The sequence below is a fragment of the Poecilia reticulata genome, unplaced genomic scaffold (assembly GCF_000633615.1).
Source record: "Poecilia reticulata strain Guanapo unplaced genomic scaffold, Guppy_female_1.0+MT scaffold_131, whole genome shotgun sequence".
Classification (NCBI taxonomy): Eukaryota; Metazoa; Chordata; class Actinopteri; order Cyprinodontiformes; family Poeciliidae; genus Poecilia; species Poecilia reticulata.
In genome coordinates this window covers 356,558-384,281 of record NW_007615014.1, presented here as the reverse complement: position 1 = coordinate 384,281, position 27,724 = coordinate 356,558, and the positions used below count along the sequence as shown (strand labels likewise).

Sequence of the window (27,724 nt, the reverse complement as noted above, 5' to 3'; positions counted from 1 at the left end):
TTTTATTCACACAATTCCTGATCAGTGAAAAATGTACCAACAAATATCTGAAAAATTCAAGGTCTCAGAGAACATTCCAGCCTGTCCTGTGTGAGACAGAGAATGAGGAATTAAAGGCCGTCAGCAGCTTTTATCACGGCTCCCTGGTAGGAACATCCGGATTTCTCTGTTTTAACAGACGGTGTGGCGAGACGTGCAGAAAAACACAAAACCAAGTTGAAACAGAAGAGACCAGCGACTGCAACAGGAGATCACAACTCTGAGGTTTGTCTTTTAGTTTGTTAGAGAGAACGATGGTTTATGAGACAGGAGTAAAACTGTTCAGACGACTCGCTGCAGTACGTCTACAGGTGTTTGACACACTGAACATTAAATTGTTTCTTTGCCTAAACCCACCATCATTTAATCATGACTTCGTCCATCAGCTGAAATCCAAAGTGCATCTTTGTTGCCTAGCGGCCTGTGAGGAGTTAATCCTAATCCCAACAATTAGTGATTTATCACAGCTGCGCAGTTTATTGTAATATGAAGATGTTTGGTGTTAATGTTTGTGTTCCAGTGAACTCTGGACATCCTCAGTCACTGAAGGTCCAAGAAAACAGAAATTTGGCTAAAAGAACAAGATGACATCATTCTGTTCTTACAGATCATTTTTCACACATTTTATGTGCTGAACTTTTCTGTTGTGTGGTTTTCAACGATTATATCCAGATATTGCGGTAGGATGGACCTGCAGGTCAACAACATTAGTGTAAAACATTTCAGTAAAAAATCAGTTCAAATGATTTACATCAGACAGTCACCAACTGAGGAACCAGTAACAACCAGGTGGGTGTTCAGTTCAGGTTTGAAGGAACTCAGTGTTCTGGCTGTTTTTCAGTTTTCTGGAAGTTTGTTCCAGATCTGTGCTGCATAGAAGCTGAATGCAGCTTCTCCACGTCTGGTTCTGACTGAAACCAGGAAGAACATCAGCCCAGTACTGAAATTCTTCCTCTGAGAGAAAATACTTTAATGAGGCATTGAAAGTGAACTCAGTTTTATTAATTCACGTCTCACTGGAACCCAGAAGAGCAGTTCTTCAGAAAAATGTTAAATATTTCATGTGATTTTGTCCATTTAGATGATTCTGGATTCTAGTTCAATAAAATTAACTTTACAATTTAACGTTCAACCAATAAATGTTAAATAGATTAAATATGCACCCATGTGTTTCAGTTTGGAGTTTATTTTATTCACCAAAATTATTTTTTATTAAAAATTTACAACCAAATGTTTGAGTCGATTCTTTAAAGGAAACAAACTCATTGGACATTTTATTTATTTCTACTTCAACTTTATTAAAAATATGATCAACGAAGCAGCAGAAAACACACACACACACCGACACACACACAGCAGTCCATCCGTGTAACCATGGCAACCACAGACACAGTCGTTAAATGGCAACAAATGTTCAATAAAGAAGCTCGGTTCTTTGACACAGAGTTCTGGTGTTTCCTGGTCGGTTCCGACAGCGGCGTATCGGATCAGAACCATGAGGGGAAACTTTAGAGTTTCAACAGGAAAACCTAAAAAAATAGAACCTCTGAGTTTAAAGAGCCTCTGATCGGGTCAGGCTACGCCGTTTCATAATTGATCCGTTTCATTCACACATCCGGATCCGACAGAACCAATAATCCATTCAGGGTTTAAACCTGACTTTRAATTCCTGCTGGTTCTGATCCATTTGGGTCTCTAATGATGTGTCAATGTTCTGAYTTTATTTTGAAATYCTGYAGGAAGAAACTTCCTGTGAGAGAAGAAAATCTAATCAACTCGTCTCCAGGTTTTTCTGCCCAGTTTGGAGTTGTCTGAACTTCCCGATGAGCCGGTTTCATCCCAGCCTAACGATCAGAACCGRAGTTCTGATGGGGTCGGGTCCTGCCTGGGACTTGGAGCATTTCCTGTCCYGGTCACTGGCTGACGACRAGCTGCCGCAGGTAGGACTGGGTCAGGCCGCGCAGCTCATCCAGAGCGTAATCCTCCGGCATGGGCAGCCGGCTGATGTGCGGCGCCAACTGGGCCAGYGGGATGCTGAGCAGGTCGGTGGCGCCGTCGCCCTGCTGCAGGCTCAGGACGGCCCGCAGGATGTTYGCCACACGCTTCGCCATCTCTGCAAAAGGGGAAGGGCGGAGCTTAGATCAGAGGGAACGACCCTGAAACTTCAGAGCAGCGTGAGCTGTGATTGGCTGGCTCCCGGCCCTCACCTGATTGGGCGAGGTGGTCCCTGGCGGTCCGGCAGGGCAGCAGCTCAATGCGGCCGCAGAGMGACGTCACGTCAGAGTAGAGCCGCTCCAGCTGGTAGCCGGCGCCGGAGCTGTCCGTCTGGGACAGCAGAACCACATTAGACACAAACAATCCTCAACGGTTACCCTGGCAACGCCGCCACARGTTTAGCAGAATTACTAAAAAACAGCAACCGAGCTCTAACGATTATTGAAATGTYAACYAATTTAGTAACTGATTAACGGTTAAATGGACAAACTGACTAAAGCCACACAGAGCAGCCAGGAAGCAGAAACTGAACAAAACATTTTGAATTAAGCATTAAAAATTAAATTTAATAATGCAGTCATCGATCGATCGATGACTAAATGAGTCGTTAGCGGCAGCTGTCATCACCACTCAGAGTTCAGCATCCTGGATGTTTTCAGTATTTCTTCATCTTAAACATCATTTCTGCTGTTTGCAGTTTTAGTTTGTCTTTAAATGAACTTTATAAAGTTCACAAACTATCCACTTCGATGCCACATCAGAGTGAAGTCGTTTCTGTTCACAGAACCGGGTCAGAACCGAACTGACCTGCTGGATGTCYTGCAGTGACTTGATGACCCGGATGTAGTCCAGGTAGACTCTGCCGGCCGTGTCCCAGTCCTGGATGCTGGCACTGTGTTCTGGTACYGCCAGGCCCTCCAGGAACTCCAGCAGGTAGTCGTGGTTGTCGTTGACGATGCAGTCTGCGTGAGAAACGGGTCGAGTTACATGACGCGGCGTGAGCTGGATGGGTCCAGCGYGCTGGGCATACCTGAGGCCAGGTGTTGGATCAGCAGCCGGTGGCACTGGTTCCAGTGTCCGGCCCGGTACAGGTGCAGGGCCTGGTGGTGGCGGTCCCCGTCCCGCCGGGCCCGGACCGCCTTGGCCTCGTGGATCCAGCTCTCCGGAACCAGGAGCCTGTCGGTCAGGAAGCGCTCCCTGCGGGCAGACTCCTCCGTCTCCAGCAGGGGGCAGTGCAGCGCCAGCAGCTCCCTGACAGCGCGCTCCCGCTGCCTGCAGAGAAGAAGAAACTTGATTCGTACAGCAGCTACAGGAAACTCRTAGTGCATTTAGAAATACTGCAGCTTATTGTTCACATCTGGACACTGAAGAGGACGGAGCYCTGTGGAACTCAGCAGGAGATTTTATTCAGCTTAGATTAATCGTTCCCTTTGGACACTAAAGGTTCCAGCTCAGCATTACGGCAGAAATACCAGCCCAGTTCTGTGATCGGGATGGTAAGAGCGGGTCCAGACCCGGTTCTGGTTCTGACCTGTGGTCAGGGACGTGCAGCAGGATGAAAACGGCCAGGTGCCAGAGGCCGGCGCTCTCCAGCTGAGCGGCGTAGGCAGCGTGGACGAGTCCCTGGCGCGGYRCGGCCAGGTGTGTGTAGCGCAGCGCCTGSAGCACACCCCACAGGTGCCAACTGAGCCGGTAGTCCAGGCGCCGCCAGGTGACGGTGAGCGGGTCGAGCAGYGGCTGCAAGCCGTACAGTCTGCAGGAGGAAACGGGTCGACAGAATCGGATTGTTAAAGGAACAGTACTATGGGGTTTCCAGGAAATTTATTTCCTTACGCAAGTTCCTGAAATTGTCTCTTTAAGAAACTCCTGCTCCCTCTGAAGCTCCGCCTCCAGGAAGTTATCCAAACATAGCTCTCTATTAACCCTTTAACATTTTTACCAGTGTTGCTCTGGGCGGCAGCTCCTATAATGAGCACAGCAGATGTTTGCTAATGGCTGCTGGCTAGTCTGAAGGAGCCAAGTGGGGGAGGAGTTTTGTATTTGAGGGCGGGGCTAGGTCCACCTGGGCATTTTGGACAGCTGAATGGTTGATTAAAGGATTTCTTAAACATAATACCGGCCCTTTAACAGGAACTGCAGGTCAAACCGATCAGGTGATCTGAGGTACACAGATCAGGTTTTAAATTATCGACTTTAAACAGATAAATGGAAAAGGTGGAACCTGATTCAGCTGGTTCTACTGACTCAGTGTTGTCAAACTCCAGTCCTCAAGGCCCGCTGTCCTGCAGTTTTTAGACGTGCCACAGGTACAAAACACTGGAATGAAATGGCTTAATTACCTCCTCCTTGTGTAGATCAGTTCTCCAGAGTCCTGCTAATGACCCAATTATTCTATTCAGGTGTGGTGCAGCAGAGGCACATCTAAAAGCTGCAGGGCTGTGGCCCTCCAGGACTGGAGTTTGGCACCTGTGTACTAACTGGTTCAGTGCAGTGAGTCAGAACCGGTTGTGACTGATTATCAAGGTCACGTTTACCTGTCGCTGTAGAGCTTCAGCAGGTGGAAGCAGAGGTCGAGCAGCGGCCGCCCAGGCTCCTCTTCCACCTTGTCGTCCTCCTCCTCTAGGGGTGGCGCCCCCTCCAGGTACGGCGGCAGCGGCGTGCAGGCATACCTGCCAGCCTCTGTGGAGCCCTGCAGGGGGCAACAGAACCATCAGAGCAGTTCTGACCCGGCAGACAGGTGGGTCTGGCCAGGACTCACCTGGAAAGCGGCTTCATAGGCAGCCAGGGCGTTGGCCACGGAGGCGGTGGGCGGCAGCAGGTACCACAGGTGGACGGCCAGGCAGCGCTTCCAGTCCAGCTCTGAGCAGACGTTCACTGCCGACCCGGACGACTGCCACACCTGCAGAGATGGGACCGTTCAGAATCGGAACCGGGCAGCGGGTAGGACAGCTCCGGGCCGTCAAAACCCACCGGCTTCCCGGCCAGCAGGGCAAAGATCCGCAGCCGCTCCTCACTCAGGTGGAGGTCAGTCTGTGTCCGGCTCCAGTCGGCCAGCTGCAGGTCCAACAGCTGGCGGCAGAACCGCGATCCGGAGGCCTGCGACAGCAGCAGGGCCAGGCGGTGGTCGCCTAAACACACACATACCATGGTTACACACCATTTATATCTCCAGTTTAAATTCACTATCAGGTTCTGCTGGTCTCCATCAGAACCCGAGGTTCTGTCCGCTCCACTCACCTTCCCTCTGGGCGAGTTGACACGCCTCGCTGACGCGGCGGCCCGTCAGGTAGCTGAACAGCGCCTCCGCATGGCGGCCCTTCCCCGCCAGCGCCACCTCCTCCTCCACCCTGCAGGCGGCGCCATGGGCCAGCCAGTCGGAGAAGGCGCGGCGGCGCTGAAGCTGCTGCTGGTAGTCGTCGAGCGGGCCGGCGTCCGGGTCCAGCTGGCCCCACAGGGCCTCGCACAGCGTCCAGACCTCGGCCCAGTGGCCCAGGATGGCTGCGGGACGGAAAGGACAGGTCAGGGACGGAGTGCGGAGACAAACCGTCCATCACCAAACCAGAACTCACGGTCTGAGTCGCCGCGTTCGGCGTTCAGCTCCCTGATCCACTCGGCGTAGTCATGCAGTGCCGCCACGCCGGGCCGCGGCTCCACCAGCGGACAGGACGCTCCCTCAGGGATGCTGACGGTGCTGTGCTTCAGGCTGATCTCCAGGGGGCGCTGCAGCACCGCATGCCGCTCCTCCTCCTCTTCCTCAATCATCTTCGTCCCCTGAAGAGCTTCCAGCCCCACCAGCTGCTCCACCACCACCTTGTAGGGGCTCTCAGCGAGCCTGGAGACACACAGCTCAGGTTAACCTTTGACCTTAGAGAGAACCCTTTAAGTGTCCCCAGTAAACTGAACCTTTTCTCAATCAGGCCCTTAAACGGCAGTTGATGGTTTAAAGAATGAAGTCTCTTCTGGCCTGTTGGGGGAACCTCAGGTTCTACAACGTTCCAGGTCACAAAGTGAAGTTATTTTAGGAATCAAACCCAACAGATGAACTCTGGGCTTCTTGTAATTCTGCTGGATTATCTGCAGYTACAAACTGTCACTAAACTCCTGAGAAACCCAACATGTTCTCAGCTACTGCTCGCCTAGCGGACTGGGCCCGTTCAGGAGTTTTTCCTTACGGTTTGGTCCGGGCCGGTTTGTGCAGGAAGCTGAAGTCCGTCTTGGTGCGTTGCTCCTGGAGCTCCGACTGGTCAGCGGTCTGCGTGCTGAGCCGGCTGCCGCAGTGGGCCAGGGTCCAGCCGGGACCCCATCCCACCCTGAAGGAGCGGGTGGCGAACAGGCCGGTGTCCATCAGCAGCGCCCCCTGCAGGACAGCAGAAGAACAGGCTGTTACAGCTTCYTGCTGAAGCGTTGTGGCTCAGTTGGTGATCCAGAACCGACCTTCCCCTGAGTGACGGACTCCTTCAGAGGGACGGGGCCACCCAGCCGCCGCAMCCCCACCGTCCGGATGGCGGGCTCCGGGGCCCGGGTCGGCAGCAGGAATGGGGTGGGGACTGGACTCTTCCACTGCGGACGCCGAGGCGGGTCGGCTTCCGCCGGGGAGCCGCGGGACAGAGGAGCGTCCACGCGCTGAGGGAAGATGCCGGAKGTGAAGCGGGCCTGAAGAAGACCCCCGACTGCAGAGAGAGGAAGGTCAGAAACCAGCAGGAAGGTCTTCATCAGCACGAGGAAGAGTTTCCTACCAGACGGCCGGCCTTGAGAGCCTGGCAGGACAAGCCGAGGGGATGAGACGTCGGTGGACGCCTTGGTCGCTCTGTGAGGCTGGAACATGTCTCCGTCCTCCTCGTCCTCAGTGAACAGAGACGCCTTCATGATCTGGAAACAAAGTAATCTGATTACTCAGACGGATAACTGTCAGTCGCCTCAGCTCCTCTTAATCTGAACCAATGGTTTCTTCTGAACCAAACCGAAACATTTAAAAATGAAACAAGATTCTGGTTCTTCAACTGACTCTACGTCTGGAAACATGTCAGAAAACAGAAACAGATATAAAAATGTGTAGCTAACGTCCTGTTTTCAAGGAGAACAGCTCCTGTAAAAGGAGYCAACAGCTCCTACAGCTAACTACTGTTAGCTCCTTTTACAGGAATGTGAAACCATTTTATCAAGTTAGCCCTTACAGGTTTTTGCAGAAATTCACAACAGCAGATCCCAGAATTTTTTCACACTAATAACTGGGTTTTATCATCAGCCTGGCAAGGCTCCAGRCTTTACTACCCCCCACCAGACTATGCTTAGTTTACAGTTTAAACARATTAAGCCAGGTTTAAAGTTGAAGTACCACCCCGTCCTTTCACATGTCCGGCGTCCTCTGGCTGTTATTTCCAAATTACGATGAGAAACTCAGTTTATTTCAAATTTTCTGCATAAACRGTTAGAATCATTGGATTCAAATGATGCCAAAAATGATGCCAACTCCCACCTGCAGGTGGCAGCATGTCCAGATATAATCCACGAATGATTTGGTGAATAATAAAAATCAAGATATTCAAGTTCCTGAATGGATGAATAAAGTTTGTGTGTAGTCTGTCCTTTTTTATTTCTATATATAGATTTTGATAAGGAAAAAAATATTGCAAAATTCCATGAAAATATTTATCAGGTAGCCTCAGTAGATCAGTGATAATCATGAGGTCATCGTGTGTTTTCCCCGTGACAGAAACTGCAGTGCTAGCTTCATTACTGAGAYGGTTTTTATTTTCCGGGTTCCTGCGGTTCTCATCTGGAGCGGCTCGGTGGTTCTACCTGCAGCGTGTGCGGATTGATGCCCAGAGTGGACGGGATGTGGCTGCACGCCGCCGGCTCATGGTCAGTCAGCGCCGCCGTCTCCATGTCGACCAGCGGCAGCTCGCAGTCCTTCTCCTCTCCTCCCAGCATGCTCTCTGTCGGGACGCCCTGCGTGATGTCGGCCATGTCGCTGTCCAGCTCTGCCACGCCGCTCGCCAAATCCACGACGGTGGACTGGAGACAGAGACGAATGATGAGAGAGCGTGAGGACGGACGAAGAAACTCTGGACAGACCAGGTCAGGTCAGAGGTCAAGCGTTCATCAGAGGAACCGGATCAAACCTGCAACATTTCCTCAGATCGACCCGATTAGAGGATCAGATTCACTTCAGACTTAAAATAAAAAACTAAAAAACAGAGAAATTGAAGGGATTTTTAATACTTTATTAAACAGAAAATAGAAATTACATTCATGTTAAAAAGTCGCATTAATTTCACCTTCATCTCAGAACTAACAGGAAAACAATTCACGCATCCGGCCTTTAACCAGAATCAGAACCAGGAGCATCAGAAAAAGTAAAAAGGTTCTGGTTCTGATGAGAACCAGAACCGGATCGATCAGCTGAGACCCGAAGCAACACATCCACCAACATTTAAAAATTATGAAACATCCATCAGTCAGACAGAAAATACTGATTTACAATCAATCAATTCATTAATATATCAAAACTTTTAAATTAAAGCTGAAAAAYAAATTTATGGTTCATAAAAACATTTATTCTAATATGATTGGACTGCAGCAAACATTAAACCCGTCCCAGCAGGCAGGTCAGGATTTAATTTCCGTTTACCCAGCAGGCAAATCCCCTGACTGGAMTAAACATCCAGATTTTTATTAATACATCAGATTAAAATCTGCAAAATAATCTAAATTATTACATCTYAATTATTCTGAAGACATCTGGAGGAGAAAAGCTCTGATCAAAACAAACAATACTAGTAATAATAATAATAATCAAGGATAATAAATGTGAGTTTGATTCTTCCAGTCTAAATTATTTTATCACCAGATTAAATGAGAAAATCTGATCAATGTGTGAGTGAGGAAGAGAAGGAGTGTGGGGGGGCGCAGGCTGCTCTACCTGGGCCTGCGGCGCCACCTGCTGCTGGGATGGAGGAAGCAGCTGCTGCAGCCTGGAAGCAGGAAGTGACATCATCGTCTTCAGCTTCTTGGGGTCGGTTTTGGGCGGGACCTCGTCGTCTTCGTCCGAGTCCTGGAGGCCGTATTTGGAGAAATGGCTGACCTGGAGGAGAAAGGGGGGCAGAGTCAGATTCCCTGACGACTTGCGGGTTCTACCGGACCAAACTGGACGGGACCCACCTCGAACACCCAGGAGCCCGTCTCGGGTCGGTACTCCAGGAAGCGTGCACCCTGCTTCCTGGAGGCCTTCTCCAGCCGGCCCTCGTAGTTCATGTCGGTGAGTCGCTCTGGGCTGCGGATCTGAGCGCAGGTCGTCTTATCGTTGGGCCAGACGCCGTCCAGGGTCACCTCAGCCCGCCTGCAGACAGGAAGCAGGGTCAGGACGGGAAACGCCACACAAACTGAACTGGACCGTYTGATGAGCCGACACTAGTCACTGTCAGACTGACACTTTGATTAGTTACATCAAGTCCATTTATTGTTCGTCTCCAGCTTCTTGTAATTTCTGCTTTAAACGATCTGATTGGACGCTGGGAGACACCATCGTTGTGTTCAAGTTGTGCTAAAAGGAGTTAGCCTGTCAGAAAGCTATGCTAGCCTAAAATAGCACCTCAATGCTAAACACGTTGCTGAAATGTGCCATAAAAATAAACAATTCAATTTTTTTTTTTTTTTAGTTCTGATGGCAGTTTAGTCAATTTAGCTGTAAAAAGGGTTTTGATTTGAAAATGTTGCTCATATCCTCAGTAATGTGATTAATTAAAGCTATAAATCAACTGTATTTATAGTTTTATAAATACAGTTGATTTTAAATGATGCAGTAGAACTGCATTATTTAATATTTAACGCAGTCCCACCTCCAGTATTAACAGATAAATCAACAGAAACCTTCAGTCTGTTGGAGTTCAAAGGTTAGTTGGATGAGCGCTGGATAATGAATATCTTTTTCCTACATTTGTTTCTGGATTTATTTAGAAAAGCTTCAGAAATAAAGCGTCAGATTTAGGCTCCGCCTCACCGATTAAGCCCCTCCCCCTCCGGCGGCTTGTTCTTGTCGTCGGGGTAAACGATGACCTCTTTGCGTCTGAAGTGGACGATCTCGTCCAGGTTCAGGCCCGTCAGGTTGACCTCTCCGGGGAAGAAGACGGAGCCGTAACCTGCAAGGACCAATCAGAATCTGGCTCAGAGTCAGCCGACCAATGGGATTCATTCAGGAACATTTCAGCTGGGAGGATTCGGACGCTACCTTTCCTGCCGACGGTGAAGTTTTCTACGACGCATTCTCCGTTCTCGTCCAGCATCTCAGCCAAATCGCACAAAGGGGGGATGGTGTAATAACCCACCCGGTTCAGAACGATGCCTGGAAGCACAGCACACGCTTAGCCCCGCCACCCAGCAGAGGGGCTGATGGGAAACGCAGTCACAGGGACGGGCTCTGACCTGCAGGGTGAGGAGACGGTTTGGCCTCCTGCTGCTCCTCCTCCTCCTCCTCCTCCCTGTCCTCCTGCAGAGAGTCGTCGCCGAAGGACGCAGAGACGTCGTCGCTGCTCAGCTGGAGGAACGAGAAAGGCAGATCTATTCACTCTAACTCTATGCTTCCTGCTCTAAGCAACATCATGCTGCTGCAGTTATCAAATAAATCTGGAGTTCAGCACATTCATGTTAAAAAAGGACAGTTTTAAGTTACCCAGCTCTTTTTCTGCATCAGCCAATACTAAAGCTCAGGTATCAGAAGTGAAACAGTGGATTGGTCGGTGGATTGATTAATCTCTAATCTAAACAACCTGAAATGCTGAAAATAAACCAGACGATCCTCTCAGAGCTTCTCATGTTAACCAGAAGATGATCTTTGCGTCCAGCTCCATCAGATCTGACCAACATGTGGACCTGGGCCTGGTAACAGTGAACCAGCAGAACGGCGTGACCTGCTGACCTCCAGGCCGTTCCTGGGCTGCTTGTGCATGTTCAGGTCGCTGATGGTGTCCTGCAGGCTGGGCTGGGCACGGCCCTGCGGGATGGGCTTGGCGATGGGGTTCACGTAGAACTGGGTGACCTCGGGGTCATCGTCAGCCCGGCCGCTCACACCTGGAACCTCGTCGTCCTCCGCTTGGCTGCAGGAAGAGCAGAATGTTAACAGAATCGATTCATATTCAGCCGTGATGCAACCGCAACCCGCTKAGACTGAAAACACAGAAAGTCTCCCTGCACTTCATGATTTATCGCTTTTGTGTTTCTACCAAAAACTGAATGATAAAAGTCTTATGTCTGCTACTTTGGTCTTTTTTTGAAGAATAATTTTGTTTCCAGAGACTTCATAATTAGTTTTATTTGTTGTTTTGTTTATTCTGGATATTTAAAATGTTTTTCAGCTCCAGTGTTAAATGTTCATTAGAATTTAAAGTTTTTTTGAGTATGTGTTCTTTCATCTTTACGTTACTGGAAAATGGTCTCAAAACAATATTATCGTTAATCGGAGTAACTCCCCTGATGCAGCAGGAATGAGGAGTAAACATGGAGAAGCTTCAGCCTCAGAAGTTTGAAAATTGTTCCCTAAGCTCAGAGATGGATCTGTTAACCTCTCAGGTTTGGAGTTGAACTCCTGGAGGATCTGAGAGTTTGAACATTTGTTCTTTACCAAGGGAGGAAAACGCCTTCACTAGTCTGGCTGCTGTCTTCCTGCTCCTGATTTCAGTGTTTTTTTTTAAAGCACCAATGTGCTGTACTACGTTTTAGTTTCAAACAATTTAATGAAGGTAAAGCAGACGAACCAATCAAACTCCTCCATTTTGAACCGAATCGCAGCATAAAGTCTCTATAAAGCCCACTGATGCTGCAACATCACAAAAGGCCTGAACTTGTCCAAGTTCAGGTCTGAAATAAATCCTGATAAAATGGCTGGAAGGCGGTGAAATGGTGAAACATTCAGTTTAAGATGTTCAGCAGAGCTAAAACATTTAAAATTTAGATTTCATGTTGAGACTGAAGCTCTTCAGCAGTAAGTTCCTCGTCCTGATTCAGTTTTATATCATCAAGTTCACTTAATGATCATTTACAGGTTACCATTTCATCTACAGTGAAAACAGTGAAACTGGTTCAGTCAGGTTCCGTTTCTGCTGTTGGAACAGAACCCGTGGGTCAGGCCGGTACCTGTGTCCGTTCTGAGGATACTCTGAGGGCGAGGCCAGGTCGTCGCTGTCTTTGTTCAGGCTGCTGCTGCTGTATTGGCTGCTGCTCAGGTTCTTCAGAACCAGCTTCTTGATGCTCTTCCTGCGCAGAAACAACAGAACCGTGTGAGACGGACAGGTCCGACCGGCCGTGCTCCTGGTTACCATGGCGACCAGATGGCACCTGGGCACGAAGGCTCCGTTGGTGAGCGACGGCTCGTCGTCGTCCAGACCGTCAAAGAGCTGCGACTTGGAGGTGCCGGAAGAYGTGAGCGCTTTGGGCCGGACCTTGGTGGCGGGTCGCGGCGTCAGCTTGTAGTGGGTGGGTGTGGTCAGCGCCTTCTGGGCCGTYGGATTGGTCGGCTTCAGACGCTGGAACCAGAAATCAGATCACAGATCAACTKTAAGCAAGAAGTGGTCATCCTGGTGACCATGATGCCGCCGCTCACCTCTTCCTTCTTCTTGGGGTCGCTCAGCGGGTTCCTGAAGAGCGGCGAGTCTCCGTACGGCGAGTAGGCCAGCACGTTGAGCTGCTGCTGCAGTATGGCCTGCTGTGCAGCGTTGGCGTTCGGATCCGTCAGAGCTGAAACAGGAAATAGATCTATAGAGCATATGGATGGCTGGGGAAACGGGTCAGATCCGGAACCGGCGGCTCACCGACGGGCTGCTGCGTGGCCCCAAAGCCCAGGCTGCTGCTGCCGCCGCTGAAGCCGCCGGTGCCGAAGCTTCCCAGGGGTCCCGGCGCTGTGCCCAGCTTGTTCTGGGTGTTTCCAAATAGAGTGSTCCCGGTTCCGACTGTGGGACAAACGGCACAAATCAGCTGCACCGACCCAATCAGAACATCTCAACATTCAATCAGCAAATATTTCATCTGTAGAGATTCATATTTCAGAGCAGTTCTGCTCCCGGTCGGTACCCGTCGCAAAGTTGGGTCCCAGTCCAGTTCCCAGTCCGCCAGTGGCCAGTTTATTACCAAAGAGTCCTGCTCCAGCCGGGCTCGCTCCAAAACCTGGAGGCAGAGACAGGGAGTTAGGAGGAGGAAGGATCCGGAGCGGGTCGGCAGAACCCTGGACGCTCACCGAAAGTGGAGGTGTTGGTTCCGGTCCCCAGAGTCAGAGCGGGCTTGTTCCCAAAGGGTCCAGGGTTGGTGCCAAAAGACGAAGCGCTGGTGGTGGTGGTTCCGAACCCGGTGGGTTTATTCCCGAACAGACTGGACTGGAAGAGGACAGAAACAGAACCATCAGCAGGAAGAAGACGGATCTGAGCGCATAGATCTGTGTGAACAAAAAAACAACATGGCGCCCGCGGTTCGTCTGCACTACAGTTATGATCATCAAGTTGTAGTTTCATTGTTTTTGATTTGTTTGTATTGACTGTATTTATCGAGTAAATTTGTGTGGTTAAATCATTTTGTTTGTTTTTATTGGGATTAACTGAGCATTTTCCAGGAACAACAGATGAAAAAAATAACGCGTCCAATTCTGACACATTTACAGAAATAATTCATGTAGATTGTTCATATAAAATAAATTTAATCTTAAATCTCACTCACTATCCGTGTTCTGGCAGCGCTTGGCTCTGCATTTGTGCTGCAGCTTGATAAAGTTCATGTAAATTAACCACAGCAGGAGCCAATCAGACGTTTTCATCCACAGTATTCATTGTAAACAGTCGATCGGCTTCGATAAATAACAACCAATCACAACCAGCAAAAGCAAAGAATTACTAAACAAAACGGATGAATTAAGGAAAATATGAGAAAACTTAATCCCTGAGGATATTTATAATACTCAGTGAAGCATACCAATATGCTGACTCGTCGTTGTCCATTTCAGGTTAGATTTACTTTGCTTTGAAATATGACCAGCGTTGGATAGTTTTAACGCTGACTGATAAATAAATTAAGATTTAATTGAAGTGTAAAAAATATATTAATAGTATAGTATTGTTTTTCTTTTTTAGACGATATTTGCTGTGTAGTTTGGTCACAAACATCAGAATCGGCTCACTCTTCCCGGTCGTCTGTGGATTAAAAGCAGTTTCTGGGTCGTGACCTGTACCTGTGTGCCAACAGTTCCAAAGCCAGGATTCGGCTGGCCAAACAGCCCAGAACTGGTCCCAAAGCCGGTGGCGGTGCTGGTCTGGGTGGTTCCGAACAATCCGCCCGGCTGAGAGGCYGCCGTGCTGCCGAACAAACCCTGGGGAGACGGCCACAGGTCAAAGGTCGAGCAGAGTAAAAGAGTGAAGGCGTGCTGGACGCTGAGCTCTCACCATGGTGCTGGTGTTGGGCTGGCCCATGGTGTTGGTGTTGCCGAAGTTGAAGCTCTGGGTGGTGGTGGTGGCGCCGAATGGCTTGAAGAGGCTGCTGGCCTGCTGCTGGTTCTGCTGGCCGAACAGGCTGCTGGTGCTGGTTCCAAAGGATCCAGTGGCTGTGAGGGGATAGAAGCAGGTGGCGTCTCTGGACTGAACCATTTCCTAAACAGAACCAGAACCCGACCAAGGACTCACCGGGTCCAAACGTGGATTTATTGGCCCCGAAGTTGAAGTTGGAGTTGGAGGCGGTGGCGCCGAAGAGTCCGGTGGAGGCGCTGGAGGTAGGGGTGGCCCCGCCGAATAGGCCGCCGGCACCGGGCGCCATGGGATTGGTGGGGCCCTTCCTGCCCGCCTGGTAGTCCTCCAGCCTCAGCTCCTGCACACGATGGAGACCAGGAGAAAACTCATTACGACAGGAAAAGATGCAGGTTCCCAACATGGGGCAACGATCTGACAGGATTCATCAGATCCGCCAGCAGAACCAGATCAGTTCTTCAGAGCAGCGCTGATCCAGAATCAGCAGCTCCAACTCAGAAACCATCCTGGTCTGAATGCAACAAACCAACCAATCAGCTCCTGATTGTCACCAAATCCTCTGATTGTCCTGCTCCACTTTCTCCCCAGAATCACGTCGATGCAGAACCAAAACTCTGACTTAAAAATTAAACTGATTTCATGTAACAGGCTTCAGCTCTTTTCCAGCGCAACAATCGTTAGACACACACACACACACGCGGGCGGGCGTCCCTGCACACACACACACACACACACACACACACACACACACCTCCAGAGACTTGTTCTCGTACTCCTTCATTGCGGTGATGCACTGGTGTTTGGTGTTGATGCTCGTGGTCACACCGGCTTTCACCATCGTGTCACTTCCTGTTGGAGGCTGCACAGATTTCAGATGGAGATTAAAACGGTTACCATGGCGCCAAGCAGCCATTTTACCTTCTGTCCTGATCTAAAACATGAAAGTAATGAGAAACTGGAGCAAAGCTGCCATGATGTGCTTCCTGCCGGCACCGCCTCCTGAACACTCACATTGAACTTCACTGTGGTTCCTGGCTGCTGATTGGCTGCGAAGCCGGAGCCTCCAAACAGGGAGCTGGAGGCGCCAAACGGATTGGTGGTGGTGTTGGTGGAGCCGAACAGACCGCCGCTACTGGTGCTGGTCCCAAAGCCTGARGGAAGAGTCTCCATCAGAACCCGTCAAAACCCGCCCGCCGCCGCGCCACAAGACACTCACTACTAAAGGAAGTGGGCTTGTTGGCGCCGAACGCATTGCTCTGCTGGGAGAAGAGGCCGCCACTGGTTCCGGTCCCGGTGTTTCCAAACAAGCTGGTGGACGTCCCGGTGGGGGCGCCAAACCCAAACCCGGTACTAGTGGAGGAAGTCGCCGGCTGACTGAAGGTGCTGGACCCAAACAGACCGCCTGAGGGGKTGGGGAAAAAAACACAGCCGGGTCAAACCAACCCGACCCAGAACTCTGCACCTCAGTCAGAGCTGAGACACAAACTCAACCTGATCTGAGGATTCACAACCAGTTCAGAAATTCCTCAAGTTTTTATTTGCTTTTTAATCCATTTCTGATATTGTACAAAAAGGCTTCAGTGGCCAAATAAAAAAAATTAAAACTCAGCAGAATGTGGAGATTTTGTATCTGATTAAATCAGCAGAGTGACCTGAGTAATCATCAGCAAAAGCTCTAATTTAATAAGATGAACTCAAATGAAATATTTTAATTTAATTTCAGATTTTTGGGAAACCAGTTAACTGATGAAACTGATTTTAAAAATGTCAAGATTCGTAATAAAAATAAATAAATAAACGCTTCTATTGTAATTTTGATAACAGCTTTCAGTTTCAGTATTATTTGTGTTTCTATTAATTAAATGAACGGTGAGCTTCAAAAATCACTGAATTGTAAGATTTTCCAGCAGCATCCAGACATCAGAGCTTCTCATTAAAACACCAATATCTCCCYATCAGTCAAACAGAGTCAGGTTCTACTTCAGGTTCTGGTCGAACACAGAAGCAAAGATAAAGATGGAGGAACCAACCAGGTTTGTTCTGCGTGGAGCCAAACAATCCTCCGGTGTTGGTGGTTGCCCCGAATGCCGACGTCCCAAAACCTCCTGCTGCACCAAAACCCGCGTCTGTTTGGAGAGGAAGAGGGCAGAGGAGAAGATCCTGATAAAACCTGACACATCCCGATAAAACCTGAAGCATCCAGATAAACATCAGCGTTCAGGTCTGGACATAAAAACACCTCAACATTTTTGTCAGGGAGCTCCACGGCTCCTCTGGAAACCCAGAGCTGCAGCATGTTAAGCAGGATTTAGCGCCACCCTCTGGTAGAGGAAGAGCTGTAGCTGCTGTTAATGGACTCAGCAGAAAACAGCTGCTGACTGATTAACAACCAGCAGGAAGGGAAGAGAGGAGCTGATTTTATCACTAATAACATGATCTGGAGCCAATCAGGCTGAGACCCTCCATGTGGGATCCAATCAGGACGATCTACTGTGAGTTGCTGTTGGTATGATCTAATGATGAAGAGCCGACTTACTCTGCTGGCCGAAGGCAGAAGAGGAGCCGAAGCCGCCCGTCCCACTGCCAAACGGAGTCCCAAACGAATTGTTGAACATCCTGACCTTCTAGCAGGAACTCATAGATCTTCTGTTGAGACAAACATCAAAAAGCAACATTCATACGTAAATCTAGCTTTTACTAACAAATACATCTGTACAGAAAATAAAGTTGAAATTAACAAGACTTAAAAATCTCCTGAAGTCTTCAGAAATTGTTTCTCTTCTGGACTTTATGATCACTGTTGACCTGAYCCAGTTATTCTCCATCCAGCAGATTTAATGGACTAAACATACATTCATGATTAAATCTGATTCTTTGCTCAGATCTCCATGAACTCTGCTGTTTCCCTTAAGTTCAGAGGTTAACTGTATTTATAAAGCACATTTTAAAAAGTTACAAATTGTGTTAGAATAAAACACACAGAAATAGATGAGATAAAAACGCCTCCAGGAGCCGGATTATCTGGTTAGGCTGACCTCATGATCAAATGTGGCTGCTCCTTGCATCAGCAGAAGAGCGGCCATGTAAGTAAATATATATTTATATGAAAATTAAAGATTTCTCAAACATTCGTTAAAAAWAARAATCAGAAACAATCCAGGAATGTTTGTGATGAGGGAATAACTTAAAATATAACTTTCAAAACAAGTAAATTTTACATTAGACCCACTTTAAGGGGAAATTTTGTTTATAGAGATAATCTATTTTATTTATGGGTTGGTTTTGTGTGTTTTTTATTTATTAATATTGGTTGTCCTGTTTTATTCTTAATATTTAAAATATCTTCCAGTTCCACTGCTGTCTTAGCAGAATTAAAGTTTGTTGGCATTTCACTGGACAAACTTACATCATTATCCACATATCACTTGAAAATGTTCTCAAAAAACAAAAATTTTACAGTTTATCACAATAATTACGGTTCATCATCATGGCAGTTCAATTTAAAACCGACTGGAGACTCAAACATATAAAAAGGTTCCTCCAATAATGCACAGCATTATAATCATCTCTGATTCAGGCATTGAAACTCAGAAACACTTCTTGGCTGGAAAACAATTTGTTTGTCTTTAATTTTCAGTCTCCACTGACACGGAACAATCAGGAACCCGACCCCTATTTCAGGACGGAGCGACACGGTGTTGATGGTTTCAGTCAACATCATTATCAAAGATGTTCTGAAGTCTTGATAATGAGCTGAAGTGAAACTAACGAGGMAAAGTCCATCAGAAAGTCTTTCAAATTATAAAAGAACCTCTGATGTAAGAAATAAAAATATGATAGACTTGCATCAGAAAGACCTGCAGGTTCTTCAGGGATGGAGGACGCCTGATTACATCCTCCAGCTCCAGCTGCGACTCTCCGGGCTGAACTGCCAGCTTTAGTTCGCTCCTTGAAGCGGAAACTAACCCAAGTTGTTGACATGTTTTGACTAGTTGTCAGATCACTCAACTAGTTGCAGCTGGGTGAGACCGGATCAGCTAATGTAGCTGTAGCTCATAAACACGTTTGGTACATCCGCCAACTCTCACTTCAGCTCAGAAATTATTTCAATAATATTTTATCACCACAGAAAAAGACTAATGGCGCTCTTACATATAACGCTACTGCTGCTTCTTGGTTTTAAAGGTGTGACACATTTTAAAACTAAATGCGCTACGCTAACGTTAGCTAACCAGCGCAATGCTAACGGCATTAGCAACACGGGAGCGAGTAAAATGTAGAAAAACAACTAATGTTTGGCTAATAGTTACCTGGGCCGAAACCGCCGCGACAGTTCGGTCTGCCGGCCGAACCTCCTCCGGCAGAGATTGAGATATGGAGTGAGGAGAGCTCTCCGTCAGAACTTTGAGTCTCTAAACACCTAGTAGCGGCTAGCTCCGTCAACGAGGAGGGAAAACGGCTCAGCAGTCGTTGCTACGCACTTTCATACGCGATGACGTCGAAGGAGCACTTTCATAATTACGAAAGCAAGAACGCTAAACACACAAATTTCACCGTAATATTATTTTCAGAATAATATTTGGTTGCGAAACAAATATTTTATTCCTAATTACGTTTATTTCTCATGTTTTAAAGAAGATTCGACTTTTCAGGATGTTGAAAAGTATTCTCTTCAGTGACGGTTCTAGAACAAATTTATCAGGGGGCCAGGATGGACTAGAGTTTTTTCATGAGGCAAAGAACAACAAAAAARGTCATTAAAATTTGGGCTCTTTTTCACAACATTTGGCAGGTTTTTAGGAAGAGTTGATAGATTAAAAAAAAATGTTGTCACTGTGTGGCAGAAAAGCCAAAAACTTGTATATTTTAATAAAAATGACATGTCCTTGCAATTAATTCATTTTATCTTATTTATTTTTGAAATGTCTGTCAAACATGACATCATGTTTAACAGTCATTAATGATCAAGTGTCATTTTGTAGTCATAGTATTGTAAAATGGAAATCAAACTGAACTTAAACAAACATTTAATTTCCCTTTGGGATCAATAAAGGACTTTTGATTTTGAATTTGAACTTCTTTTGGGCTGTGGCTATCAGTCAGATCTAGTAATCCTGAAGAGAAGTCAAATAACATACTGTAGAAACATGTGACAGCTTTAACAGATATGTAAAAGCATATTTTTTCTATAAAACTTACAAACTGCAGCTTCAAGGGTCTAATGTAACATTTTAATTTTAAATGTCATACTTTCATCACTTGCAAGTGTACAATCATCATAATTAACAGAAATAAAGGCTTTCAAGCTTTTATTAGCATGAATAAAAGATTAATTATATAGATTAATCAAGCTGTAGTTAATCTATATAATATGTTTCACTTAGTAGAAAATAACTTCCTGAAAGAAATATTTTTTTCTGTGTTTTTTTTCAGTAATTTATTGAATGGGTCAGTGTACAATAAATGCAGTCTGCCTGAAACAGTGCAGCATGTGTTTATGGAATAGATTGCATTATGAATCAGAAAGGCAACAGTTAAATAAAGCAACTAATAAAAAGAGCATCAAATTTACAATTGAGCGTAATTTTGGAAGAGATACAGAAAAAGAAATTGTCAAATCATATCATATTTTAAAAATACAAATCAAAMAGAATTTAGTTAAAAATWGTTAATTTACKTACTTGGTTTAATAAATAGTAACGTTTTGAATTATTTCACTTTTWTCCCCCAGTTAACTTCCTGACCACAACCCAGTCCAGTTGGTGGCAGTAATGTATCGCTGTAACTGGTCTGCCAACACAAGAAGAAGAAGAATTTTGGCGCTTTAATCCACTTGCTGGAGTATCAGGGTATCGTAATAGCGATTATGTTGCTGGATGTTTGGTTGAACGCCATATTTGGAGATCGCTGCGATTATTTACCTTTTTCTAAATTGTTTATTTTTCCCAGATGACGCTATTGAGGGGATTYRTTYTGTTTTTCTGTGGCTCTTTTACGTAGTGCAGCGTTTTGTTTGGCTGCTGGACTTGCTGAAACATCTGAGAAACAAAAATGGCGTCAGGGATTAGCATCAGATCGAGGATGGACATAAAGAGGAATCGCTACAGTGAGGATCTGCTGGACTCATCGTTGAGGTAGGTGAAACAACAACTGGAGCGGCGGAGAGCAGACACGCTGTGGTCATGTGACCTGCTGATGTTTTGATAGCATGGTGGAATCTGGAGTTCAATTTTGAAGATCAGCTTTGAGCCTGCAATGGAAAGCTGTAATAGGGGATTAAAGATGGCGGTCAAGGCTTTGGCGAATAAAGTTTAAAAATAACAGGAAGAATGTTCACTCTAAAAAGTGATTCAGAGGCTTAGTAAATATAATTTAAATAAATAGAATTTTCACAAACCTTGACTGAAATCTACATAGTAAGTGATCATTTAATTTGGCCATGCTCACAAATGTAAATATTGAACTGAACTGATGTTTTGGGGTTAAAATAAGGTCATTCATGTAGATTAAAAAAAAAATATATATATATATATATTTATATAATTTTAATTTCTTTTCATATCTACCTTACATTTTGTTTTAAAATTGAATAAAAAATATTTGTGAAATGGTTATCCATATATGTTGGTATCATCTACTACAGTTACCAATAATTCAAACCAATATTCATGTTATATAACAATTCAAAGATAAACGTGAGAGCGACTATTTTTGGTGCCGGAAGAATATGCGGCCTCGGGCAATTCTATTTCTGCAAAACAACTGTTTGAGAGATTCAAACACAGTGGAGCATCTGCTGAACCTGCAGGTCGACGGTCACAGAGGTAATTTAGAATATAACCTTCTCTAATTGTTGTACCCAAGCTTTTATTATGAAGTTAGTCAGTTGCTTTCTTTACACATTACTTCTCTCTGAAGCACTTTAAAAACAATTAATTAAAAGCAATTTCACATTGTTAAAGGAAACGTAACACACAGTCGATTCTTTGTCCTACGATCTCCTTCTTATTTTTTCTCAGCTGTATATTTTGGCGTGGCGACACAACCTGTAGACAACAACGCTTTGGTTTATCTTTGAGTGGACGTAGTAACTATAAGCTGTCATAGACTAACAAAGACTAGCTTAATAGCATTTCTATGATGAAGTATCTTATGTAGAGTTCTATTGCTTTCTAATGTAATAAATGCATAATTTAAAGGGAAGTTTTTCTTCTCCACTGACGCTACATACGTCTTCAGTTTGAGGCATCGCTGTAAAGTCTGACTGCATGCAATCTRCTGGCTTACTTTGAAAAATYTTGAACAATTTGAACAATAAACTGAACTTGATGCATTGTTTTATAAAATTCKTGGCTTCTTCTATGTCTGTTCATCTTGACACTGAGGCCAAATTGGTGGCTTTGAATGTGAAACTGAAGTTGTTAAAACATCAATAAGAAAGAARAACTGATGCAGAACTGCTTCAGGATTTCAGCCTTTTCCTTAGAGGAAGTTCACCACCTGGATGAGTTGGGCATCCCCGCCAACAAAACGTTTCCTACAAAACGTTTCCTACAAACTACGGGTCAGGGTATCACATTGAAGATTTCTCTATGGTGATCAGAAGTTTAGAGCTTATGGTTAATGTTGTAATGCCTTGTCATTTTCACTGTCATTTTTCAGAATACTACATGTTGTGTGGGTTAAAAAGAAATGGAGATGYTGATTATCAGTATTTCTCGAGATGGAGATTTTGAAGTCACCAGATGTTAGCATCATGGTCGCCATGAGGTTGGACTCTGAACCAAACACCAGGAAAAGTGCTTTGCTACTTCCTGTAGCCGATCCCGAGTTGAAGTCTGCAACTTGAGTTYAAGGAAACTGGTAACGGAAACAAGCACAACAAAGTGACTGAAATGACCCACACTCATTGACCAGCGCAGGAAAACCAAGGTGGGATAAATGAAAGGTAGGTGTTCAGTCTCAGATGCAGCAACCAGAGCAAATCTGAAATATTCTCTGTGGAAAGATATGTGCATGTAATCCATCATAAACGGTCACCTGAAGAGAGTCGACAACAATAATAAAAAATATGTATATAAAAAAAGAAAAMATATGAAGAAAAAAGAAAACAAATGAAAATGACACAAACCAACCAAAAAATTAAAAAAACAACAACAAATGTTTGTACATTTTTGGAACTGGAGTAAAGATTAGCATTTAATAATCAGCACTCTTTATTTCTAATCAGTATGACATTAAAGGAGGTAATGCTTAATCTGTCTGTCTGTCTGTCTGTCTGTCTGTCTGTCTGTCTGTCTGTCTGTCTGTCTGTCTGTCTGTCTGTCTGTCTGTCTGTCTGTCATGGGTAATAACATTTGCATTTCTCTTGAGTAATACTATAAAGTATTGGTACACTTGAAATCATTTCTGGGTCCTCCAACACTGTGAGCAACTTRATGCARAAAAACATGTTTTAACTTAAAACACAATCAGATACAGACCTGTAGTTAAAGTTAGACGTCTTAATTCTACACCTGTTTTGTTATTTTATGTAATTTAATGCAGAGCCTGTTGTTGGATTTGGAGGTCAAGTGACTATACTAAAAAAACTACAAATATTAACAGTGTATTTGTTTCATCCATCCAGTTTCTTCTTCGTAAAACATATCTTTAAACTCTATGTTTACTTCTCTGTTTTATGTACTAAAGACAGTTTGGACATTATTAGTTATTGCAGAGGCTACGTTAATTTGGACCTGAGCTACTGATCTTATAGGACGTCACCGCTAACTGAGCGGCTAGCACTGACCAATCAGAGGGAGACTCACTTACTTTAACTTTAGAGAGGAACTGATGCTAATCATACCCTATAAAGACAAATATCAAGAAAAATGTTTAGCATATACTACATATAAGCAACATGCATTTTAATTACACAGAATCAACTTGGTAGGGATTTAGCTCCATGTTTAATCATAAAGATGTTATGAACAGCTGCACAGAAAACATTTCTGATTTTACAGTTATATTTTAACACATCAGTTCATGCTGAACAATACATTCAGTCTACACAAAGCACAGTCTAAGAAAACCTATATCTTTGAGTGTAAATACTTTTCAAGTGCTTTTGATATTCTGATATTTAAATGTTTTGTTGTAGTTCTACAGCTATGCATTCTGGGTGTAGAGTAAACAGCATCTCATCTCGGGTGGAGAAGCTGTTAAAACAATTTACACATGCGATTTTTTGCGTGTATTTAACACCCAGTGGTTGTTTATTCATATGTCGTATTCTTCTCTAGCCTCATGTATTTACTGTATATTTGCTATTTGCTGGAAAAAAAACATGAGTCAAGGAAACAGAATTGCTGCGTAGATTTCACCACTTCAAAGTAAGAGCAAGAGTATAAACGTCTAAGTCATCACCGATGTCAAAATTTATTCAACAGAAAGTTTTCAAAACGRCCAATTGAATTACCGTTTTGTAATATATAAATAACATTCCCCTAAATAAAGCTTGTGTGCTAAATGTTTTCAGTTAGCTAACACACTAAGTGAAAAAAAATAATTACATCACTATTATTGCATTGATAGATTAGCAGATTTGCAAAAAACAATCTTATTGAATAGCTTTTGGATGAAGTTGAAGGAAATATGTCATTTTGAAGAAATTACAGTTGGTTTCTCAGGAATTATTTTACAAACATCTTGTAATTTACAAAATTCTTTAACTCACATGACTGACATTTCAAAACCCCTACAAGCTGAATATATAACCTCAAGTGTTACTGACCCATATTACATGTTTATGTGACCTAAAAGTGAAGTGCATTAACACTTTGAGCTACCTGGAATACCTTCCTCTGAGAAGCATTGGGTTAATGGAGAAAAGCTGCAGACAGAAATGATTTGATCCATGCACAGCCTCTTCACAGCATACTGATGAACCAACACTGAATCTTCATTTTACTTTCAAACATAATCAGCTTTGCTGCTTTAATAAATGCTGCAATTGATTGTTTATGTTTTTCCAAGCAGTTTAATTTAGCATTTACAGTAGTAGCTGAAAGTATCTCTCTATTCCTCGCTCAGAAATGTTTTTAATCACCTTAACTTAATTTAGCAACATTTAGCTGAAACATCKTTGACTTAACTCAGCAGCGTAGATGGTGCAGGAGGACGGGTCTGACGGTCTGATCCCTAAGGCCGTAGATGAGAGAACTTAAACATCTGGGGGAAATAATAAGGATTATATAAAGAAATCTTTGTAATCGGTTAAATTCTACCCTTGTAATGGTTTTTGAAATGGGTCCTAGGATTGGGTTATGAACAGTTGAGGACAGACTGAGACACAACTGCACCAGATGTAGCAGCAGGGTGTTACGAGCCTTCAGGGCGGAAGATTTGTCCACAGAGGCCGACCTGGCTGCTATAATTACACCAACATAGGAGGAAATTACTATTAGACCGGCTGAAACAAACAGACAACCAGTGAAGACATTGTCATAATCTTTAGAGCTGGGGCCAAGCAGCATAGCAAAGTCAGAGCAAAAGCGTTCCATCTGCAGAGTCTCTAGATCTCCGAATGGAAAGTCCAACAGCAAAGCAATACGAGTCAAATTGTGTAAAGAGCTGAGAGCCCAGAGAGCAACAATAGCCATTCTGATGTTGGTGATGGTGATGATGACAGCATGCCTCAATGGGAGGCACACAGCTACACAGCGCTCCAGAGACATCACCATCAGCGTCAGAGGAGAGATTACATTGGTCAGATTTGATAATGAAGTTACAGAACCACATAAAGGATATGTTAGTTTAATTCTACAAACAACAAGCAGGAACAGAACCATACTCAGTGATAACTGTACAGTATCTGCAAGAAGGAGGTTGAACAGGAGAATGTACCGACAGGTGTCCCGAAACACAGATTTACTCCTCAGAGTGAACAACATGGTTCCATTAATGAAGAGAAACACGCAGGATATGATTGTGCAAAGAGTGAAGGTGATCACATCTTCCAGGAACTCCTGATATTGCCGCTCAACAGAGGTGTTAGACTGAGAGACGTTGGACATGGTACAGGAAATTTAAAAGACCCAGAAAACTGTGTGATGTCAGTGAATTCTAAGTTTATGTGAAAATACTGACTAMACTCTTTAAAAACAGATGTGCTCAAGAAAATCTCAAACAGACCCTTAACCTGTGCATGCAAGTGGTAGACTCCATCCAGGCAGAGTCAGTCTACAGGGTCTGTGTTGCTTCATGTTTAATTTATGTGCTGTCTTCTCATCTAATTTTCCACTGACACGTCACATCCCAGCATGTGACCGTACCACTAAGTTATGCAAGTTTGAGKTCATTTACTAAATTCAAAATGTTTGATTTCTGCTTGATGTGCACTAATCACAATACAACATATTGTGTAAGATTAAATAAACTCTTTGGCGACCATCTTGTAACGCCTTGTAATGACCAAAACACTCAGATGGTTMATTTGACCACGTCTAGTGCTTCCACTAAAGGCTGTCATCGTGACTCYGCATTTCAGGAGTGACAATAATTTATACTCCTGAAATGTTCTAATTAAGATAGTAAATGTGTAAATGTAGGCAAGCCTATATCAAAGTATTTAAAGTAAATATTCTGCTAGTTTAGAAATTCTTTTGAAATGATCAAGAAAAACAGATTTTGCATGAGCGGTCATACCTTTAAATGGAGTGTTAACGTTTGAATGAGTTTCTGTCTCCCTCACCGTTGAAGGTTATATGTCAGTAGTTAGAGGATAAGATGCTCCCAGCCAGGAAGAAGCATTTATCTAGTGTTTTGGTTGGGGTTAAATTTGGGCCAAGTACTATTTCACATCACTGTAGGAACTGTGCTTTGTGATTTCATTAGGACTTTAAAATTGTCTAAATTTAGTCTGCACAGTGCCATTGCTGCTAGCACTATTGTTTTGCAGCAATACAGCTGCAAAACAAATCCCATCTTGGGCTCTTTGACTGGAGTTTGCATGTTCTTCCTGTGCATGTGTGTATCCTCTCCTGGTACTCCAGCTTYTCCCTACAGTCCAAAAATAGGACTGTTAGGTTAATTGGTCATGACTGACTGAGATGGGCACCAGGCCTCCCCCACACACCGGCGATCCAGCACTGATTAAGCTGGTAAAGAAGATGGATGGGTGGCTGTTTTACATATTCTTATTAAACTGTAAAGGTCTCACAGTGTCAACTCAGTTTAAATTTCAGCCCTCCAAAATAAAACGGTAAACATTTCTTTCCCAAATACCTGAATGTACCAGGCAGGATAATTAGCTAAATGGGAGACTAGACTTTTTTTTGCCAAGAACATAGTCTTTTTATTATWTAAGCAATCAAACATGTCCAGGTCTTACTAGGGTACAGAAAACTATTTCAGCTAAAAAAGGCTTTAAACTGACTAATTTCAATTCACAATTAAGGGAYGGGTTTTGACAAGAAGTCTAAGCGCTCACTCAGTACACACAAACTTCAGAARTTGAAACTTAGCTGATTACATTGTAGAAAAACTCATTACAAACAACCTTAATTCCAAACAATAATTTTTAGTGGAAAAGTTCATAAGTGTCAAAAGATTTTGTACGAATTTCAAATATTGTTGCATAATAAAAACTCATGCCTCTAGAAAATGGAACGTTTTAATTGTACTGTTTCTAGTTAAAGGGAAGAATCTCAGAAAACGCTTTGTCACAAGTTGTCGGAAGAGCTAACCTGGAGAATTTGCCACCTTTTTGGTGGGATTAATAGCCTCTTTTATTGTGGAAAGACCAGACAGAGGCAGAGAGAGTATGAGCCTGGATCAGCCAAAGATTGTGATATATGCCATACAAACAAAAAGGTATTGCTTTTGTAATTAGAACCATTCATTATGTGCCTCTGCTTGAAAATTTTAATTGCYGTAGGAATCAGGACAAAAGGAAATTATTCTACAGTCAACAGTTTTTCAAAAACAACCAGTAATCTGTTAAAGTTTTATTTAGCGAAAAACCCAAAAAGGATTATACTAAAGCTATTTTGGCATTAGGACCAACTTATATGGAGTAATTTATGCAAAGCTTCGGTAACACTTTATTTGAAGGGGAGTGAATAAGACTGTCATGACACTTTCATAAACATGACATAAAACCTGTCATGAACATGAATAAGCCTTCATGAATATTTATGACTGTTGTCATAAAG

The 27,724-nt window shown here is 44.4% G+C and overlaps 1 protein-coding gene and 1 pseudogene across 1 annotated transcript; both read right to left on the bottom strand.

Moving 5' to 3' along the window:
• Nucleotides 1-1,738: 1,738 nt before the first annotated feature.
• On the bottom strand, nt 1,739-19,009 carry nup98 (nucleoporin 98 and 96 precursor). The gene is made up of 35 exons (XM_008401780.2): nt 18,839-19,009; nt 17,065-17,174; nt 16,559-16,654; nt 15,745-15,930; nt 15,540-15,679; nt 15,280-15,387; nt 14,688-14,868; nt 14,451-14,608; nt 14,240-14,377; nt 13,259-13,394; nt 13,096-13,188; nt 12,837-12,974; nt 12,629-12,762; nt 12,364-12,551; nt 12,163-12,282; nt 10,949-11,126; nt 10,456-10,567; nt 10,262-10,375; nt 10,034-10,172; nt 9,196-9,373; nt 8,957-9,118; nt 7,834-8,049; nt 6,771-6,903; nt 6,469-6,704; nt 6,207-6,391; nt 5,604-5,866; nt 5,272-5,532; nt 5,005-5,162; nt 4,793-4,933; nt 4,569-4,723; nt 3,566-3,787; nt 3,065-3,306; nt 2,842-2,996; nt 2,247-2,364; nt 1,739-2,152 (listed from the first exon to the last, which is right to left on the bottom strand). Exons 2-35 carry the CDS (start codon nt 17,141-17,143, stop codon nt 1,953-1,955), a joined length of 5,463 nt encoding a protein of 1,820 aa, XP_008400002.1. The 5' UTR covers nt 17,144-17,174; nt 18,839-19,009; the 3' UTR covers nt 1,739-1,952.
• A 2,294-nt stretch (nt 19,010-21,303) lies between these two features.
• Nucleotides 21,304-25,585, bottom strand: LOC103459929 (olfactory receptor 1M1-like; annotated as a pseudogene).
• Nucleotides 25,586-27,724: the final 2,139 nt, after the last annotated feature.